This window comes from Oncorhynchus tshawytscha, linkage group LG20 (genome assembly GCF_018296145.1).
Source record: "Oncorhynchus tshawytscha isolate Ot180627B linkage group LG20, Otsh_v2.0, whole genome shotgun sequence".
Taxonomy (NCBI): domain Eukaryota; kingdom Metazoa; phylum Chordata; class Actinopteri; order Salmoniformes; family Salmonidae; genus Oncorhynchus; species Oncorhynchus tshawytscha.
This window is the reverse complement of record NC_056448.1, coordinates 41298922-41320758: the sequence shown is the minus strand read 5'-3', so window position 1 is coordinate 41320758 and position 21837 is coordinate 41298922. Positions and strand designations below refer to the sequence as shown.

Here is a 21837-nt window from a genome sequence, read left to right as displayed (position 1 = left end):
TGAGAAAATGGCGCAAATATGGATTTTGGCCGACGTTATGATACTTTTCGCATTGATGAAACATTTGATTTCAATATAGTTTCCAAAACCGAAATCTATTACGAACAGAGTGGACTACATTTGATAAATTTGACCCTGTACCAAAATACATTTTTTTAAAGTGTTGGTTAAGAGTGTAAGGGCGAATTTAGTTATTGGACACGCGCACTCTACAGTCTAGGCGTTCCCTGACGGAAATATGCAAATATATGCCAGAACGGCGCCAAATGGATATCGTTAGCTCGTGCTGTCTCTGCCACCCTCCTTGCTTGTTCTGCCCACTATGACTCATTTTTTCCCATTGGGTTAGTTTATACAAATCTTTGGTGTAATCATTAGCCAAACAGTTGCATATGTTGCAACTAAAGCTAGAGTTTCTATTGGACAAATTCAAGTAGATTCAGCCCCGTTTAAGAAACGTTTTGCAACAGAATTGGCGTAATGAATACGCCCCTGGCATATCGTGGCGCATTCAGTGTAAGTGGGTGGAGACTAACTGGAAAACAGGAACGTAATGTATGCGTTTTGATTGGTAAGTATTTATGAGACAGACAATTCTTCTGGCAAATCACAAGGGAAACTATTCCGCGCAGTTAGTTTGCACAGATCTCTAGACAAGTATTTGTCAAACTGGACACATTCCTAGCTCAATGGTTATGTTTATATGTCTGTATTATTTACGCTGCTCCCCCGAAGTATTATAACTCGTGATGATTATGCAATGTACTGCTGGAAGTGGCGACTGTAAAGTAAGGTAGCCCCAGAGGAGGTATCTTATGGTTTTAGCTAAAATATGTTACATCCACATACTTTTATTTAGCGAAGTAAGATTGTATAGCGTTACAAAAAAAGGAGGAACCAAACAAGAAAAGTACATAAAAGGTGAGTATTTTTGTTGTTGTCATATCTTGTCTGGGTCTTCTAGTTGGCTACACTAACTAACGTCGTTCTGACCCTATAGCATAAACCTTTTCAATACATCTTTGTAACGCCAAACAACCCAATTATTTATATTTAGCTTGTAGGTGTATGCTAACGCTACTTAGCTAACGTTTATGTTGCTCGATACTGTTTGCTCCCGAGTGTCGCAACGGTCTAAGGCACTGCATCTCAGTCACGACAGTACCTGGTTCCAGTCACTACAGTACCTGGTTCGAATCCAGGCTGTATCACATCCGGCCGTGATATGGAGGCCCATATAGGGCGGCGCACAATTGGCCCTGCGCCGTCCGGGTTTGGCCTGAGTAGGCCGTCGTTGTAAATAATAATTTGATTTTAACTGACTTGCCTAGTTAAAAAGGTTTTAAAAAAAACCTTAGCTACATTTGATGAAGGTGTCAAATAAAACCACGTCTAAAGCTGAGAGGGTTCTGGACAGTGAGCAGTAAACACAATCAGCATTCTGGTATTTTCCTAGCTAGATAGTTATCTAAAATAATCACGTTGATAACCCTTTCATATGATGAAGATACTGTTACAAGTAACGTTAGCAGGCAGAGCAAGATAATATTGTATTTCTTTTGAAGCTGTCATATGATTGTCTGCCAAGAGTAAGTTAGCTAGCTTGTTTGTTCCTAATAATATTGCTAGCTACAGTACCTATCCATACTTTTGTGGTTTTAGCTATACCTAGCTGGGTTCATCATTAGTTTCATTCACTATAGGCCCTAGTCAGAGGGAAGGTGTCATAAAACTGAACTGTGACTTATTGGTAAAGTACTCAATATAAAATAAGGTGCCTAACCCATGTACCAGTGATGGGATAAAATGTAAGTTAGTCTTAGTGAGTCTGAATTTGTGAATCTTCCCTCAGGCATCATGGACCAGTCATCATACCGTTTGCTGCAGATTCTGTCCTTGGCATGTCTGGCCTGTAGGCTCACTTCTAGTAAGTGTACCACTACATTTAAAATTATATTTTTTGCAATTAAGCACTTCTCAGAAGGCGCTCTTATCCAGAGCGACTCAGTCTGATATGTTTGAATAAACCTCTACTGCACATAAACCCTTTAAAGTTGCTGTGTAGCATTGACTTGATGTGTGCTCTGGTCTTTTTCAAGGTTCTTTCAAAAACTACGGAACAATAATCCCACAATCTCCAACAGTGGAAATTGGAAAGGAATTCACCGCTACCTGTGTAGTCTATGAAGCTGCTAAAGCCACAGTGGATGACATCTACTGGACGAGTGGTGGCGTCATAGTGCCCAAAGAGCAGTACACCAAGATCAACGACTCAGCTGTTAACGTAACCATTCCTATCACCAGGGAAACTGGAAAATGGTTACTTTGTAAAAAGAATGAGTCTCCCTCATCCTTAAACAAAAGTAAAACAATCCACGGGATTGAATTGACCAAAGGGTGTAAGTATGCCAAGGATTTCACATAAATAAAGGGTTATTTCCTGTACAAATTGAACATAATGTCCACATAATGTAATTATTTGCCTGTAATTTAGGTTTGAATTTAGGTCTTCATTTGGTAAATCTCCTATTTCTATTTCAATCTAATTTCTGAGTAATTCATTTGGATACAAATGCTATAATTTAGTACAGAAATAAAATCCAAATTCCCCCAAAGGAATATTTCATGTGCGATTTTCTGTCATATTCACACTGAAGGACCCTAAAGCTTTCTTTCAGTGTCAGGGTTGGGGTGAATTCAGTTTCAATTGACTTCCTGAATCGAAATGAATTGATTCCAACCTGCTCAGTGCAGTAGGTCAGTGGCTGTTAGTTTTGTTTCTCTCGCATGAAATAACAGCAGCTGTTTGGTTTCTTGGTCAGATCCTCCTGAGAAGCCTGAGAATTTGTCCTGCATGGCTGTCCAGTTCGACCAACAGATTTCCTCCAATGTGACGTGCACATGGCAGCCTGGGAAAATGGACGAGAAGATAAGCACAACATTCACCTTGTTTGGAAGTGTAATGTGAGTGTCCCTATACACGTGTGTTATGTTGTTTTACCAGGTTGGTCTCATTGAGATAAACAAATCTATTTTACAACAAAGTACTACAGTTTAAAGACATACAATTATACATTGAGCAGACATAAAGCATTGAGGAGGTGTGGTGCATCTAGGGTCAACACATTGACAGCCCCCCCCCCACCACCCCTCCTTCATTGTCCACCATAGAGTTTACTGTGGACTCATTCAGAGACTAGCTCTTGTAATTTCATGTCCTTTTGTAGCTCGTTCCAAGTGGATGGGGCAGAGAACTGGAGTGCTTTTTTTTCTCCATTTTGCAGCTGGTCAGTACAGGCCTTAGGCACAGTCAACAAGGTACGGTCATGTGAGCGTAGCCAATATTTGTCTGCAGGACAATGTAGGTACTCAGGTAAAATGAGAGCTGTCTCCGTGTGGCCTTATGAATGAAAACGTACCAATGACTTACGTAGTCTACGAAGAGCTAAGGAAGGCCAGCCAAGTCATATAGAGGCTACAGTGATGGGTGAGAAAGTTAAATGGGGTTAGATACATGATTGACATCAACATTTAATTGTCAATGACTTTCAATAATCAGTGAATGGAAAACCTGGCTCCAGTTCTGAGAACCCCATTAAAAGTGTATGTGTCTTGTGTAAATTGCTGATTTTCTAATTGTTTAAAAATGTACATCATTATTGTGATTTGTCTTATTTTTTGTCTGGTTCCAAAAATGGTGTGTCAAGATTTGTTTGTGTTCTTCTGCAGTGCCGTAAACCAGAACTACAGCACAAAAGCTCAGAGAAGCAGTGGATGCATCTACTTTGGCAACTTTCCAAACTATATGGAACTGGATATATGGGTAGACGTGGAAAACAATTTGGGGAAGGTTCGATCGGACGTTCTGTTCATAATTGATCCGAATGAAATGGGTAAGTGGAGGCAAACGAACATTCCAAATGCCCTTTTAAGTCACAATGATTATCTTCTTCCAGTTTAATTGTGTGTGTGTGTGTGTGTGTGACCTTTTTTGCAGTGAAAACGAATCCCCCATTAGACGTCAATATTATTTCAGAGAAGAACTTTTCCAGGACCCTCTTAGTGAGCTGGAAGCACCCTATCCATGAAACTGTTGTCAAACTGAAATACAACCTCAGGTTCTGCACTGTGGGCTCTGGAGACTGGACTGAGGTAAATAGCAACAATCTCAGTGCAAGCTAAAGGGATGATTCACTGCAAATTCAGTTTGTTCAACGTTTTTTAAACTTCAGAAGTTGACTAATGTCGAGATAAGTCTACATCCATCTGTTGTGTAGTCTTATCCAGAATGAATGGAAAGGATACGTGCCATTAACAAAATGCCCATGAGTGGTTAGTTCAGCGGTACTCCGGGCAGAGCAAAAAAGTTTGCTGCAATTCTAAACATTTTGCCATTGGGTGAAGACAAATGCTTGCAGTTTTTAATATATCATCTGATGGTCAATGGGGACACCCGGTCAGTAATTCAACCATGCTTACTACAAGTTTAGATAGTCTAGCAGCCAGCTAACTTACCAATCTAAAACAATTTAGCTGACATGGGCCAATTTAGTGACTGACATAACAAGAGAGAAACACTACTATTCTAACTCTCAACAGTAAGTTGAGACCCAGACTCAGTCTCCCCACTCAAATTTTGTTTGGGGAAATTGATCAGCGGGATAATAAATATATTTTCAGTAACAAAAATGTATTCTTTTTAGTTGTTTTGAAGCTGGTGTTCAAAACCGAAAGTAAATAGATGCAAAAGCGGAACGCGAGGACAGGAAGAATAAAAATACCGCACATCGAACGGTCCTACTGCTTATCAGAGTTGCTTTCATGAAAATCTATAGCTCACATTTCTATGTGAATTTGGTCAGGTCGCCCACAAAGATCCATACTGGGCCTTTATTAAGTCATCTATCCTATTCTCATTCTTAGGTGTTCTCAACATGGAATCAAACATGTTACTCTCATCTGAGTTTTGTCGGAGCTGTTTCAAATCAGCGTTCTGGTACGCACAAGTTTGTTGCCCCCTCATGTCCGTCAGTTGTCATATCCATTTAATTTACTCTTTTAGGTACCCCCAAATGACACTGAAAGTAGCAAGGAGTCTTTCCGTCTCCAATACCTTAAGCCAGACATGGAGCACGTAGTGCAGGTCCGCTGTATGCATCACACGGGCTACGGCTACTGGAGTGACTGGAGTGCGAACTCTACCGCCAGGACCCCAGAGGACAGTGAGTAGCCATGACAACAAGCATATGTCATACTATCATCTTTCATTTAACATTGTGGGCAACCATGTAAAGCTGTAGAACTGAAGTGGTGACAGTGTGTGTGTGTGTGTGTGAGTGATTTTAAGTGCAATAATATTGAGTGTGATCCAGGTAGGTAGTCTATATGGGACTGCCCACGTTTTATCATTATGTTTGAAATGGATTCTCTTCTTTACCCAGAGCCTACAAGTAAACCAGACCTATGGAGAGTGGTCATTCCCAGTCAAGGCAAAAGTGAGCGGCGAGTGGAAGTGATATGTAAGGTAATAAAGGCCATGCTGACCCTACTCTGCTGATTTATCACTAGCTATATGGCTTGAATAATTGTTGGTGCAGGGCTCTACAGTGCAACCATTTTACTAGTATATGCACCTAAATGTTTTGCTGTACGACCTGAAATTTTAATTTTCGGAGCGCCAGTGTGCCTAGAAACATGAAAGATTATAGCTTTAATACCTCAAATATTTTGAATTATGCTCCTACGTTTCTTTGTGTGCGCCTACATTTTTCATCTTGGGCGTACACGTGCTCCTTGTAACAAAGGTCAGCATAGAACCCTGTGGTGATTTGTTCGTTGCCTTCTTCCCATCATAGGATCCAGTGGAGTCTAATGGAAGGATACGAGGCTACAACATCAAGATCCAAGATGGAGCCTGGGAGGTTGTGCCGGTCAATGGCTCTGAGCTGAACTCTAGGTCGCAGGAGAGGAAAATGATCCCCCTTTACCAGATTCCACTGTCTGACAAGAGAAGAGGCTCCATTGAATTGAAGGCCTGGAATTCTGTTGGCGAGTCTCCCCGAGCTTCTTTGGGCATTCCTAAATTGGCCCACGGTGTGTGACCTTGTCAGCTATATGTTTTCTCTCATTCTTCCTTTGTAAAATGTTACCAATAATAATGAATGATATTGGGTAATATATTATATTAACGCTTTATGTTAATACAATTCTCAAAGCAACAACTGAATGTTTGTCAAAAGAGACAATAGTGACGTCATGTGTTCTGCATGTTAACTGACTGGCTTTGAGATGCTCCTATCATGATGTCATGTTGTATCTGTGTGTGCCTTGTATTTCAGAGCCCCCTCCAGTGGCATCGCTCAGTTGTTTTAACCAGGACAGGAGGCTGTGGGTGGAGTGGCAGCCGCCCAATGTGGAGGCCACAGGGGTGACTGAGTATGTCCTGGAGTGGGTTTCGGTCAGTGACGGCGCGATTGACTGGCAGAGAGAACCTAGACACAACAGGAAGGCACCCATTAAAGGTAAGACTGAGACACATGCTGATGGGTAGTAACTTCTAAATGTGAAATATCCTTATTCATGTTACCATACTAGAACTGAGGTTATGGAAATCTACTGAGTGCAGGAAGAACATGTTATTGAAGGGCCACAGTTTTGGTTCCAGTTCAACAGATGAGGTAGGAAGCCGTGAATTGGGGAGGAGTGAGGAATTTGGGCCGATGTCAGGTAAGAGGAAGTGAGAAAGAACAGGCATTACAAAAGTCTTGTCTAGCAACCGATGTATTGGCTGTCCAGATGTGTAAGGAGGAGACTCGGCATAGGAGGAAGGTATAAATACTGGTCCTGGTGGAAACATGTCTTTGTCGTTGCAGCTGTTTGACCCAGTGGGTGAATAAACTTGGTTGGAGCTTTTCCTAGTCCCTTAGTTTCTACTTGTTACATTTTTTTTAGTTAGAACCTAACAATGCCATGTTTTTAACTGACAATTGTCTTGTAGTTTGGCTACTCTGTGGATGTCTTTCTACAGGTTTTGATGATTATGTTGACTTGGGATGAGTTAGATTAAAATAACATGTTAAATCAAACCCATCAACTAATTGATTATGAAAACTTGTTGATCAATCAAAACTGGGATGAAATACATCCAAGCTTTATTGTACTGTTCCCAATCAAGGTACCCTTCAGAGATTTAAGCTCTACAGTATATCTGTGTATCCCATGTACTCTGGGTGGACTGGGAAACCATTAACCACTGCATGCTTTCTGGAACAAGGAGGTAAGAAATCAAACTAGTACTGGTCACTACACTACAGTATACACAGTGTAGTATCTATAGGAGTGGTTTCACAGATTAAGAGTAATCCTGGTTTTACAGACATTAAAACTAGTCCTGGACTAAAAAGCATGCTCAATGGAGAATCTCCACTGAAATAGCTCTTCAGTCCAGGATTTGGCTTTATCTGTGTCTCTGAAACCGCCACATAAATTTCAATCATTGATATACCAGTGTTATGATATTTGCTACTGTAGCTGGTGGCAAACATGTAAAATGTTGAATAATGTTAACTGAATGTTTTCCTCACCGGTTCTGGTTGCTGCAGCTCCACTGGAGGGTCCCTCTGTGAAAGTGAGGAGAACAGGGAAGAGCAACGCTGAGGTGGAATGGATGGAGATTCCGCTGGACAAACGGCGAGGCTTCATCACAAACTACACAATATTCTACATCACGGGAGGCAAGGAACACTGTAAGGAAGCCCACCTTTATTACTATAGTACACTGAACAAAAATATAAACGCAACATTTCAACGATTTTACCGAGTTACAGTTCATATAAGGAAATTAATCCAATTAAATGCATGTATTAGGCTCTAATACAGAGATGCATCTGTTGGTCACAGATACCTTTAAAAAGAAAAGGATCAGTAGATCAGAAAACCAGTCAGTATCTTGTGTGACCACCATTTGTGTGACCACCTCATCCAGCACGACACACCTCCTTCGCATAGAGCTGATCTGGCTGTTAATTGCGGCCTGTGCGAATATTGTCTCACTCCTCTTCAATGGCTATGTGAAATTGCTGGATATTGGCGGGAACTGTAACATTCTGCCGTACACACATTTTCAGCTTCCAGGAATTGTTTACAGATCCTTGCAACATGGGGGTTGTGCATTATCATGCTGAAACATGAGGTGATGGCAGTGGATGAATGTCACGATAATGGGCCTTAGGATCTCATCCCAGTATCTGCATTCAAATTGCCATTGATAAAATGCAATTGTGTTTGTTGTCCGTAGCTTATGCCTGCCCCTACCATAACCCCAGCGCCACCATGGGGCACTCTGTTCACAACATTGACATCAGAAAAACGCTCACCCACACGACGCCATCAAATCAAATTTTTTATTGGTCACATGCAGATGTTAATGCGAGTGTAGCGAAATGCTTGTGCTTCTAGTTCCGACCATGCAGTAATATCTAACAATTTCACAACATCTACCTTATACACACAAGTGTAAAGGAATGAATAAGAATATGTACATATAAATATGGCTGAGCGATGGCTGATGCAGTAGATGGTACAGTATTTACATGATGAGTAATGTAGGGTATGTAAACATTATATAAAGTGGCATTGTTTTTAGTGACTAGTGATACATTTATTACATCAAATTATTAATTATTAAAGTGGCTAGAAATTTGAGTCAGTATGTTGGCAGCAGCCACTCTATGTTAGTGATGGCTGTTTAACAGTCTGATGGCCTTGAGGTAAGAGCTGTTTTTCAGTCTCTCGGTTCCTGCTTTGATGCACCTGTACTGACGTCGCCTCCTGGATGATAACGGGGTGAACAGGCAGTGGCTCGGGTGGTTGTTGTCCTTGATGATCTTTATGGCCTTCCTGTGACATCGGGTGGTGTAGGTGTCCTGGAGGGCAGGTAGTTTGCCCCCGGTGATGCGTTGTGCAGACCTCACTACCCTCTGGAGAGCCTTGCGGTTGTGGGCGGAGCAGTTGCTGTACCAGGCAGTGATACAGCCCGAGAGGATGCTCTCGATTGTGCATCTGTAAAAGTTTTCGTGTTTTTGGTGACGAGTCAAATTTCTTCAGCCTCCTGAGGGTGAAGAGGCGCTGCTGCACCTTCTTCACAACGCTGTCTGTGTGGTTGGACCATTTAAGTTTGTTTGTGATGTGTACGTCGAGGAACTTAACTTTTCACCTTCTCCACTACTGTCCCGTGGATAGGGGGGTGCTCCCTCTGCTGTTTCCTGAAGTCCACGATCATCTCCTTTGTTTTGTTGAGTGTGAGGTTATTTTCCTGACACCACACTCAGAGGGCCCTCACCTCCTCCCTGTAGGCCGTCTCGTTGTTGTTTGTAATCAGCCTACCACTGTAGTGTCGTCTGCAAACTTGATGATTGAGTTGGAGGCTGGCCATGCAGTTTTGGGTGAACAGGGAGTACAGGAGAGGGTTGAGAAAGCACCCTTGTGTGGCCCCAGTGTTGAGGATTAGCGGGGTGGAGATGTTGTTTCCTACCCTCACCACCTGGGGGCGACCCATCAAAGTCCATGACCCAGTTGCACAGGGTCTTGAGCTTAATGACGAGTTTGGAGGGTACCATGGTGTTAAATGCTGCCCGATACAGTTGAAACCGTGATTCATCCGTGAAGTGCGCACTTCTCCAGTGTGCCAGTGGCCATCAAAGGTGAGCATTTGCCCACTGAAGTCGGTTAGGATGCCGAACTGCAGTCCGATCAAGACCCTGGTGAGGACGACGAGTGCGCAGATTAGCTTCCCTGAGACGGTTTCAGTTTGTGCAGAAATTCTTAGGTTGTGCAAACCCACAGTTTCATCAGGTGGCTGGTCTCAGATGATCCCGCAGGTGAAGAAGCCGGATGTGGAGGTCCTGGGCTGGCGTGGTTACACGTGGTCTGCGGTTGTGAGGCCGCAACTTGAGACATCTGTGGCATTTTTTGTTGACACAACTGCACATTTTAGTGACCTTTTATTGTCCCCAGCACAAGGTGCACCAGTGTAATGATCATGCTGTTTAAATAAACCTGTTGATATGCCACACCTGTCAGGTGGATGGATTATCTTGGCAAAGGAGAAATGCTCACTAACAGGGATGTTAATACATTTAGAGAAATATGCTTTGTTGTGCGTATGAAACCTTTCTGGGATCTTTTTATTTCAGCTCATGAAACATGGGACCAGCACTACATGTTGCATTTTTATATTTTTGTTCAGTAAATGAATAGAAAACATAACGCCTGTAACTCCTTCCCCCTTAATAAGATAAAAAATATATCCTATATTTTTGTTGGACAAGTTTGTTCACAACCAACCAGAAAATAACTTTCATCTCACAGCATGATCAATTTAAAGGAGTCCCTACATAAAGGTCAAATCAAATCAAATTTATTTATATAGCCCTTTGTACATCAGCTGATATCTCAAAGTGCTGTACAGAAACCCAGCCTAAAACCCCAAACGGCAAGCAATGCAGGTGTAGAAGCACGGTGGCTAGGAAAAACTCCCTAGAAAGGCCAAAACCTAGGAAGAAACCTAGAGAGGAACCAGGCTATGTGGGGTGGCCAGTCCTCTTAAAGGTGTCACCTTCTCCAATATAAACATGGTGTTCTTAAAGGAATAACTCAGGATTTTGGTAATGAAGCCCTTTATCTACTTCCCCAGTCAGATTAACTAATTTATACCATTTTTATGTCTCTGCATGCAGTTTGAAGGAAGTTCAAGTAGCGTAGGGTAGCCTAGTGGTTAGAGCGTTGGACTAGTAACCGAAAGGTTGCAAGTTCAAATCCCCGAGCTGACAAGGTACAAATCTGTCGTTCTGCCCCTGAACAGGCAGTTAACCCACAGTTCCTAGGCCGTCATTGAAAATAAGAATTTGTTCTTAACTGACTTGCCTAGTTTAAATAAAGGTAAAATAAAAATAAAGATAAAAGGCTTCATTGCCAAAATCCTGAAGTATCCCTTTAATCATACCTTTTTTTTATGAACATGTTGTTCTGACTATGGATCCCCTTTACTATTATTATATATACCAGGAAGTACAGATATTTGTAAGTACAGTTAGTGCTGGTTCTTGTCCAACTTAAACATTTACATCTGCAATCAAGGAAAACAACATGAATTTGAATTAATTTCTTTTGTTGTTTTTCAGCAATAGTTGTCTCCCCGGACACCTACTCTTACACAGTGGAGGGCCTGGCCAGCAACAGTAAGCAGGTGGTGCGGATCATGGCCTCTACAGTACAAGGCTCGACAAATGGCTCGGACTTGTCGTTCAATACTCTGATGTATGGTGAGTGAAGCAGTGTTTAACAGACACTTCATGCTTCAAAGTATTCAGACCCCTTGAATTTTTCCACATTTTGTAGATTGAGGAAAATCCTTTTTAGAATTGTAATCCTTTTTAAGAATAAGGCTGTAACATACCAAAATGTGGAAAAGGGGAGAAGGGGTTTGAATACTTTCCGACTGTTCCAGTCCAGTACTGTTCAATATATTCTGTATCCCGATAATGCTTTGTCTATGTAATATCCTGACATTGACTCAATCTGCAATATGTCTAGTTTAGACCTCCAGTCCTCAACACGTAAAGTTGCAAATACATTTAATAGTCACGACTTGATTCTATTCTGTGTGTCCTCCTCGCTCTTTTCCCTGCAGTAGTTGTACTAGATCATCAAACTGTGTTTGTCCACAGTTTTTTATTTTAAGGAATGGTTTTCCTGACCAAGATGGTTGTCCGTTCTAGTGTCCTTTTAGTGTCCTTTTTTAAAATGTAATTCTGTGTGTTTGTCCCTCAGCTCCTGGGCAGATGGAAGCCACCGTGGTGTCTGTGTGCATCGGCATCCTGTTTGTCATAGTGCTAACTGTGTCCCTCTGCATGTACAAAATTGACTTGTAAGTCACAACCACACACTATTGAATTGTTTGAAATAGAATGTACTACTCTACATTTTACATTTGAATGTGTACAATTGCTTCAGTGTGATGTTGAGTTGTAAGAGCGTTGACTCAGGGTTGTGTAACACAAATTCATTGTAACCCCCCCCCCCCGAGTCAGACACATTTTAAGAATTCTGGCACGATTGCGCTTTTGACTTCAGGTACTCAACAAACAATGTTTATTGAAACTTGTATGGCAAACTCTATAGGAAGAGAGACTGCAGATTCTTTCAAACAACTTTATTATCAGATTTGCAAAAGTGAATCGGATCAACCATCACCAAGAATAGTTCAGAGTTGAAAGCTTCACGAATCAAGTTGTCTCCTTTTATGGAAAGTACATACTTTTATTTTTGACAGGATGCAGATGTGCAGAAACAAACCCTGGGAGCATGTAAAAAGTAATTTAGCTCGTCTGTGTAGATCAAGATAGCTGATATCGCCACGATTCTCTGTTCCTCCCTGCTCTTCCCATATAGCTAAATTCCTGCCGATCATCAACACATAGGGTCACACCCAAAAGGCTCTAAATCTAATACGCTCAGATTTTATGGCTAAGTCACACAAGACAAGTTTGTATCAGTAAAAAATACTGTCATATAACAATGGACAATTATTTTAAGTCAAACCGCATAGTATGTCATGAATATTAATTTCCTCCACACTTGATAGCAGATTAGTTCAACCATGCTCTCTTGCTGACGCGTTACTGCTAGGACAAACGCTTCATACCACACACATCAGCGGGTCTGTGTTTTAACAAGTAAACACTCCCAAGGAAAAACATTGGACTGTGTATGGAGAGAATTTTATTCCTAGCGCCTTTGTCCATTGTTCAAGAGCCTTCACTCATGATAATACAAGTCTAGTGTGTGATACTAAATCGGCGTCCCAAATGGCACCCTATTCCCTATATAGTGTACTACTTTAGACCAGAGCCCATAGGGAATATGGTGCCATTTGGTATGAGTCCTAAACAACATGTTCTAATGAAACTCTGTCCCTTTCTTCTGTAGGATAAAAAAGATCTGGCCACCGGTTCCAGATCCCTCCAACAGTACTATCGCTAACTGGTCGCCTGATTTCCCCACCAAAGTAAGTTGAAGTGCCTCCTGTGCTGATCTATGAGAGAGTTCAGAACATCACACTGGCTGAGTCACTTTTTTTTGACTCACAGTACCCTCGGTAATTTTTGACCCACAGTACCCTCTGTAATTTCCAGGGAAGCGTTCTTTCTTTAGCTCTATGCTCTATACAGTTTGGATTTGAAACCAAACAATGACTACGAGGTTAAAGTGCAGACTGTCAGCTTTAATTTGAGGATATTTTCATCCATATCAGGTGAACCGTTGTCATTGTATTGTCACTTTTATTGAAAATAAGAATGTATTGTTTTTTTAAACACTTCTGCATGAATGTGGATGCTACAATGATTACGGAAAATCTTGACAAGTGTGAAATTTACAGACGCACAAACATCATACCTCTCCAAAAAACGCTATCCTCCCCTATTGTTAGTATGCCTCGGGGGTATGATATAAAACCCTATCCTCCCCTGTTATTGTAATGGTGAGCAGTTAGTATGCCTCGGGGCGATGATATAAAACGCTATCCTCCCCTGTTATTGTAATGGTGAGAGGTTAGTATGCCTCGGGGCTATGATATAAAACGCTATCCTCCCCTGTTATTGTAATGGTGAGCAGTTAGTATGCCTCGGGGCTATGATATAAAACGCTATCCTCCCCTGTTATTGTAATGGTGAGCAGTTCGTATGTCTCAGGGGTATGATATAAAACGCTATCCTCCCCTGTTATTGTAATGGTGAGAGGTTAGTATGCCTTGGGGCTATGATATAAAACGCTATCCTCCCCTGTTATTGTAATGGTGAGCAGTTAGTATGCCTCGGGGCTATGATATGTGTCTCTAACTTTCTCACTCATCATTATTCACAATTCTTTCAGGATTATCAATAATCATGGTGGCATCCACATTAATGTAGAAGTGTTTAGAAACATTCTATTCTTCATATTTACAATACAAGAGACTCCAAAATGACAATACATTATTTACCATTAACTTCTATTGGGCACAAAATAATCTGAAACGCAACCAAAACAAACAGCAAATGCATTCAACAAATTTGTATTCACAAGCTTGACGTAATCATTGCGTGCTTTGAATATGGGACCAAATACTAAACTTTTTATTACTTTAATACACAATTGAAGGGGGGCTCTAAACGGTTCCCCCGATATGGATGAAAATACACTCGGATTAAAACTTAGTCTGCACTTTAACCTCAGTCATTGTATCATTTCAGAGCCAAACCACCACCAACAACAACAGCAACAACCACATGTGTCACTGTCCTAATAACTATGGAGGCCACTAAATTGATCTGTGATGAGCTATGAATATTTACTGGGATCCTATCTACTCTCCACTGATCGTAACATCATTGTGGTTGTGTGAGCAGTACGTGTGGTTCTCCTAGACGACAGGTGATAGGACCAACGGGTCAAAATAATTGTTTATTCGCACCGTTCACACAATTTGGACCGCTATAGTCACCTTAAATGTTTCTTTGCATTTTGGATTACGGTTATCAGTAGACATTTATCTACTTTACTTCCCTCACTACTTGGAGTGGCTGTGGCCCTCCTCACGCTCTCTAGCTGTGGCCCTCCTCACGCTCTCTAGCTGTGGCCCTCCTCACGCTCTCTGGCTGTGGCCCTCCTCACGCTCTCTGGCTGTGGCCCTCCTCACGCCTCTGGCTGTGGCCCTCCTCACGCTCTCTAGCTGTGGCCCTCCTCACGCTCTCTAGCTGGGCCCTCCTCACGCTCTCTAGCTGTGGCCCTCCTCACGCTCTCTGGCTGTGGCCCTCCTCACGCTCTCTGGCTGTGGCCCTCCTCACGCTCTCTGGCTGTGGCCCTCCTCACGCAAAATCTGGCTGTGGCCCTCCTCACGCTCTCTGGCTGTGGCCCTCCTCACGCTCTCTGGCTGTGGCCCTCCTCACGCTCTCTGGCTGTGGCCCTCCTCACGCTCTCTGGCTGTGGCCCTCCTCACGCTCTCTGGCTGTGGCCCTCCTCACGCTCTCTGGCTGTGGCCCTCCTCACGCTCTCTGGCTGTGGCCCTCCTCACGCTCTCTGGCTGTGGCCCTCCTCACGCTCTCTGGCTGTGGCCCTCCTCACGCTCTCTGGCTGTGGCCCTCCTCACGCTCTCTGGCTGTGGCCCTCCTCACGCTCTCTGGCTGTGGCCCTCCTCACGCTCTCTGGCTGTGGCCCTCCTCACGCTCTCTGGCTGTGGCCCTCCTCACGCTCTCTGGCTGTGGCCCTCCTCACGCTCTCTGGCTGTGGCCCTCCTCACGCTCTCTGGCTGTGGCCCTCCTCACGCTCTCTGGCTGTGGCCCTCCTCACGCTCTCTGGCTGTGGCCCTCCTCACGCTCTCTGGCTGTGGCCCTCCTCACGCTCTCTGGCTGTGGCCCTCCTCACGCTCTCTGGCTGTGGCCCTCCTCACGCTCTCTGGCTGTGGCCCTCCTCACGCTCTCTGGCTGTGGCCCTCCTCACGCTCTCTGGCTGTGGCCCTCCTCACGCTCTCTGGCTGTGGCCCTCCTCACGCTCTCTGGCTGTGGCCCTCCTCACGCTCTCTGGCTGTGGCCCTCCTCACGCTCTCTGGCTGTGGCCCTCAGGGTTGGGCTCAATTCCATTTCCGTTCAAGATGAGAATTAAAAATGTAATTCATGAGTTGCAAAATCCTTGAAGATAATGATTTGTTTTTCAGTCCAGTTAACTACATTCGCTATGTAGTTAATGTTAGCTAGTGCTAGTCTGCTGTACGTACCTGCGCCAAGGTTATTCCCTCTTCTGTAGCTTGTTCTCCATCTTAAAAAAAAAAAATGGTGGGCCAACATGTTTTCAGCACTTTTATCTCCATGACTGATCAAAACTCGTCGTCTCTCTGCAGCAGACATATAGTGAGCAATATGTTTGTCACATCATATCGCAATAAAATCGCAGTATCGAAATACAATATATCGAATCACAATCATATTGTATCTACTCCCCTGTAAGGTGATGATATGGTATGGCGAGCTCCCTCTGCGTGGGCATGATATGGTATGGCGAGCTCCCTCTGCGTGGGCATGATATGGTATGGCGAGCTCCCTCTGCGTGGGCATGATATGGTATGGCGAGCTCCCTCCTGCGTGGGCATGATATGGTATGGCGAGCTCCCTCCTGCGTGGGCATGATATGGTATGGCGAGCTCCCTCCTGCGTGGGCATGATATGGTATGGCGAGCTCCCTCCTGCGTGGGCATGATATGGTATGGCGAGCTCCCTCTGCGTGGGCATGATATGGTATGGCGAGCTCCCTCTGCGTGGGCATGATATGGTATGGCGAGCTCCCTCTGCGTGGGGATGATATGGTATGGCGAGCTCCCTCTGCGTGGGGATGATATGGTATGGCAAGCTCCCTTGCTATGTTTAAAAAATAATAATAATAATCTCCCGATTTCATGGTTTCCAATCGGTAGTTGCAGTCTTGTCTCATCGCTGCAACTCCCGTATGGACTCGGGAGAGGCGAAGGTCGAGAGCTGTGCATCATCCGAAACACAGCCAAGCCGCACTGCTGCTTGACAAAATGCCCACTTAAACCGGAAGCCAGCCGCACCAATGTGTTGGAGGAAACACAGTGCACCTGGCGACCGTGTCAGCGTGCACTGCACCCGGCCTAGGAGTCGCTAGTGCGCGATGAGACAAGGACATTCCTGCTGGCCAAACCCTCCCCTAACCCGGACAACGCTGGGTCAATTGTGCGCCGCCCCATGGGTGTCTGGGTCACAGCCGGCTGCGAGCCTGGACTCGGACCAGGATCTCTCGTGGCACAGCGATGCAGTGCCTTAGACCACTGCGCCACTCGGGAGGCGAGGTCCCTCAGTATGGTGATAATATCGTATCGTGATGTCCCTGGCAATTCCCAGCTATAATTACTATCATTTCAGTCATTTGACCATTTTTTTTTTTCTCTGTGTATAATAACATGGATGTGAAATAGACCTTACATAGAACTTGACTTAACCCTCCTTTTCAATCTCAGGCTGTCAGTCCCAAGGAGAGTGTGCTGGGCGACGTGAGTGTGGTGGAGGTGGACGTATTCGACAGGAAGTCGCTGTGCGAAGAGGATAAGGCGGGCCTGCCGCTCAAGAAGGACAAGTACCTGTCGGAGGAGCACAGCAGCGGCATTGGCGGCTCTTCTTGCATGTCGACGCCACGACAGAGCGTCTCGGACAGCGAGGAAGGCGGTGACTCGGGCCAGACCACGACCAGCACCGTCCAGTACTCGTCGGTGGTGGCCTCCAACGGCTACAAGGGCCAGTCCCCTTGTACTCTGCCCCAGTCCCCCTGCACTCTGCTCCAGACCCCCCAGTGCGGCTCCTCACAGTCCCAGACGCCCAGCTTCGCCCGCTCTGAGTCCACCCAACCCCTGCTGGACAGCGAAGAGAGCCAGGAGGGCAGTGGGCAGTCCCACCAGCGGAACCCCTACTTCAGCCGTTCACCTGTGGCTAGCGAAAGCAGAGACCCGGGGGACAGGAACCAGCTGGAGATGGAGGAGCAGGGGTTGGCTTCGCTCCGGTTCTGCCCTCTGGAGGAGGGGTCACAACAGACCACGCCCACAGATGAGGGACAGTCCCCTGACGAACAGCCAGGCCCCGTTCCTAGCTATATGCCTCAGCTGAGGGGCCACAGGCAACCGTGTTAGGAGAGGAGAACAAATGGTGACTTTAGTTTGAAGTCATCTCACTTCATTCATTTATCCCTCCTTTGTGCCTTGGTTCATTTCAGACATTCATTTATCCCTCCTTTGTGCCTTGGTTCATTTCAGACATTCATTTATCCAGCCTTTGTGCCTTGGTTCATTTCAGACATTCATTTATCCAGCCTTTGTGCCTTGGTTCATTTCAGACATTCCGTTCAAGATTTAAAATGATTAATTACGTCGGCATATTATTTTTGCACCCATCCTAACTTGCCTCCATTAAATCTCTTTTTAAGTGGATGACAGTTTGGCTCCAAGCCTTCAGCTTGTATGTGGAGTTTTTGTTTTAACATTCCAAGAAGCAAATGGACCACTTTTTCATGTTATCATCATAGTGTAATACATGTGATTCTGGCAGTGTATAACATCTTTTCACTTAGCAACCACCATCTCAATCAGTTCACATGACAGACAGGAGTTTATAGACACAGGTCAGGCATTACTAATCAATGATGAACATCTGATTTTCATCCTTACAACACATATGCTGTACATGAATGTAATTAACAGATCTCGTCGGTCTCAAACCGCAATGTCCCAGAGGAGCTAGGCACCAAACAGTAGAAAACAGGGAGGAGCTACATGGACCTGTCCAATAAGAAATGCTCATTTTCGCTAGTCGGCCCTAATGAAGATGACTGTGTTCCCAGGATGGTAGATTGAATGGTAAAGTGTTCCAGTGTGGCATATTTTCTTTTTTCTTCATAGTAACTAGGACCATGTCTATGGACTGAATTAATGCCTCACAATGAAAAGTTTACTCAATTTAAAAGCCTCTTCAGTAGCTAGTGAGCTTTGTACTGTTTATCATTCGTTGTGTTAGCTTCACCTGTCGTCTGAAGAGCATAGTCTAGAAGTGGGCGCTGATCTCTACAAACTGGCCAAGTTGAATTTTATAGTGCATTTGGAAAGTACTCGGACCCTTTCTCCACATTTTGCTATGAGACTCAAATTTAGCTCCGGCGCATCCTATTTCCTTTGATCATCCTTGATGTTTCTACAACTTGATTTATTGGACATCATTTGGCAAGGCGCGCGCACACACCTGTCTATATAATGTCCCGAAACAAAATGTGGAAAAAGTCCAGGGGTCTGAATTCTTTCCGAATGCAGTGTAGAATAGAAAAGAGGACTTAAAGGAAGCCAACATGTGACACTAACCAACACAACAGGACCCCTTGAAATATGCTACACTGGTCAGTATATGACTGGTGACATGGTGTCATTTCAGGTAGGGAATCGGTAGAAAAACTGTTTGACAAATGTATATTTGCCTTTTTACAATGCCTTAAGAATTTTTATTCAAGGTCTACTTGACATGCCGTTATGAATTCTGCTCCAAGTCATCTTTAGACTTGATCTGTTGCCAAAGACCTTAATACCCAGGAATTACAAAATGTTTCATGTTAATTTCAAAATTCTATAAATTACTACTATTTTTGTTTTTAAATACAAGATTTTTATTTTAAATTGATCGGTTAATAAGGACATTGTGGTTAAATTTAACGAAAGGTAAAGCAGTGCTATGCAAGTTCCCTGCCCATCTGGTTCCAGGTCAGATTTTAGAGAGATTACTGGTACAGTATTATATGTACTGAAAAGGAAGATTATGTATTATTTCTTATAGGTGTATCTTTTTATTTTTTTATATGAATTTTTGTCTTGTCATGAAAATAGTTTGTTTGGAATGTACAGATCTCAACTGGACCTCCAAATGAGTTTCTACAGCAAGGAGTATGCTCAGAAATTAATGTATGTTTACCTACATTTGAATGTTGCTACTTATGAAAACTATTATGACATCACTCAGTTAACACTACATTTCCATTGTATACAGAGAACAGCCTAGTATTTCACTGCATGCAACCATAACATGCACCCTTTTTGGAGCAGTCTTAAGAATGAAATAAACTAGTTTAAATGCCTGATTTTTGTCTTCATTTCATAAAGTCAACCGTATTATCCATGTGAAGGAATCCACAGTGTTGTGTGTTATCCATGTGAAGGAATTATTTTTTTATGCTTCTTGTCAAGCAGCATACAGGTAATTGCCAAAATAAAGGAAACCCCAACATAGTGTCTTAATAGGGCGTTGCGCCACCACGAACCAGAACTGATTCAATGCGTCTTGGCATAGATTATACAAGTGTCTGGAACTCTATTGGAGGGATACGACGCCATTGTTATATGAGAATTTCCATAATTTAGTGTTTTGTTGGTGATGGAAAACGCTGTCTCAGGCGGACCTCCAGAATCTCTCAGAGGTGTTTAATTGGGTTGAAATGTGGTGACTGAGACGCACACCTTTTAACCCCCTATAATCCTGTGAGACCCCTCTTTCAAAGCCTCTGAGATCTCTTCTAGCCATGGTAGCCAAAATAATGGGAAACTGGACATTTTTATTTCATGACCCTAAGTGTGATGGGATGTTAATTGATTAATTCCGGAACCGCACCTGTGTGGAAGCACCTGCTTTGTATCCCTCATTTACTGAAGTGTTTCCTTTATTTTGGCAGTTACCTGCATCTTTAGAGGTCTTTTTTTTTTCAACAACTTCATTAATAGAATAAAACCAAATATATTAATAAGTCATAAATTCTGATTTTGTTACGCTCCGTCACATAACATTTTGTTATGCCACAAAATGTCATCAGGCAGACCATAGACTTGGAGTGAGGACTCAGTGAATGATCTTTTTTGTTGTAAAGAACAGTATAGCGTCAAAACAAGGGTGAGCGTCATGTCTCTAATCACTGGCTACGTCCCAGAATGCACCCTAATCCTTATATAAATGCACTACTTCTGACTAGAGCCCTGTCACAGAGGACAAAATATTAGGAACACCTGTTCTTTCCATGACATAGACTGATGAGGTGAAAGCTGTGATCCCTTATTGATGTTACCTGTTAAACCCACTTCAATCAGTGTAGATAAAGGAGAGGAGACAGGTTAAAGAAGGATTTTTAAGCCATGGGACACCTGAGACATGGATTGTGTATGTGTACCATTCAGAGGGTGAATGGGCAAGACAAAAGAGTTAAGTGCTTTTGAACGGGGTATGGTAGTAGGTGCCAGGCACACTGGTTTGTCTCAAGAACTGCAACGGTTCTGGGTTTTTCACACTCAACATGTGTATCAAGAATGGTCCACCACCCAAAGGACATCCAGCCAACTTGACAACTGTGGGAAGCACTGGAGTCAACATGGGCCAGCATCCCTGTGGAACTGAGGCTGTTCTGAGGGCAAAAGGGGGCGCAACTCAATATTAGAAAGGTGTTCCTAATGTTTTGTACACTCAGTGTATACTGAAAAGTGCATGTATAATTTGTTAAATTGATATGAAAAACAAATGAAATGCCTCCCTCTTCTGTCTGCATCATTTTACAAAGTGAAGAGTGCTTTACATTCAGTGAGACGTTCAACATTAATAGAACAGAATATATTAGTCCGTCAGAGACTAAACATGTGATTTTGCTTGGCTCCCATTCCTAACATTATTTTTAAAAATAAGTTATTATTCAATAAAATGTCATCGGGCAGATCATAGACTTGGAGTGATTTTGTTTTTTCTTTCCCATGACCCAGTGAATGATATTATTTTAAAGAGCAGTACCGGGTCAAATCAAGGATGGGCTTCAATGTCTCTCTCGTCACTGTGTGTCCCCCAAATTGCACCCTAATAATTATATAGAGCACTACTTCTGACCTGAGACCTACGAGCCCTAGTCAAAAGTAATGTATTTTATATGGAATAGGGTGTCATTTGGGACGCAAACATTTACATTCTACTTTTGAGTCATTTAACAGACGCTCTCATCCAGAACAACTTACAGGAGCAATTAGGGTTAAGTGCCTTGCTCAAAGGCACATCATCAGATTTTGACCTAGTCGGCTCTGGGATTTGAATCAGTACACTTTTGGTTATTTGCCCAACTTCTTAACCGCTAGGCTACCACCCAGCCAGTAACTCGGAGACATGAAGCGTTGCTTTGACCCTGTTACTGAAGTATTTCCATCTTGGCACACTTGCTTTCTGTTTTTAGGAAGTG

At 43.3% G+C, this 21837-nt stretch overlaps 1 protein-coding gene across 2 annotated transcripts; it reads left to right on the top strand.

The window, feature by feature from the left end:
• The first annotated feature begins 672 nt into the window (after nucleotides 1–672).
• On the top strand, nucleotides 673–19713 carry LOC112220134 (interleukin-6 receptor subunit beta). Of its 2 annotated transcripts, none has more exons than XM_024381794.2 (16): nucleotides 673–921; nucleotides 1853–1927; nucleotides 2100–2399; nucleotides 2823–2964; nucleotides 3730–3893; nucleotides 3998–4152; nucleotides 5063–5222; nucleotides 5442–5524; nucleotides 5856–6093; nucleotides 6339–6521; nucleotides 7175–7276; nucleotides 7602–7745; nucleotides 11181–11321; nucleotides 11830–11926; nucleotides 12988–13066; nucleotides 17069–19713. In XM_024381794.2, exons 1-16 carry the CDS (start codon nucleotides 816–818, stop codon nucleotides 17729–17731), a joined length of 2832 nt encoding a protein of 943 aa, XP_024237562.1. In that variant the 5' UTR covers nucleotides 673–815; the 3' UTR covers nucleotides 17732–19713. The 2 variants fall into 2 exon arrangements, with proteins under 2 accessions (XP_024237562.1, XP_024237563.1); XM_024381795.2 differs by lacking the exon at nucleotides 673–921 and adding an exon at nucleotides 1423–1444.
• Nucleotides 19714–21837: the final 2124 nt, after the last annotated feature.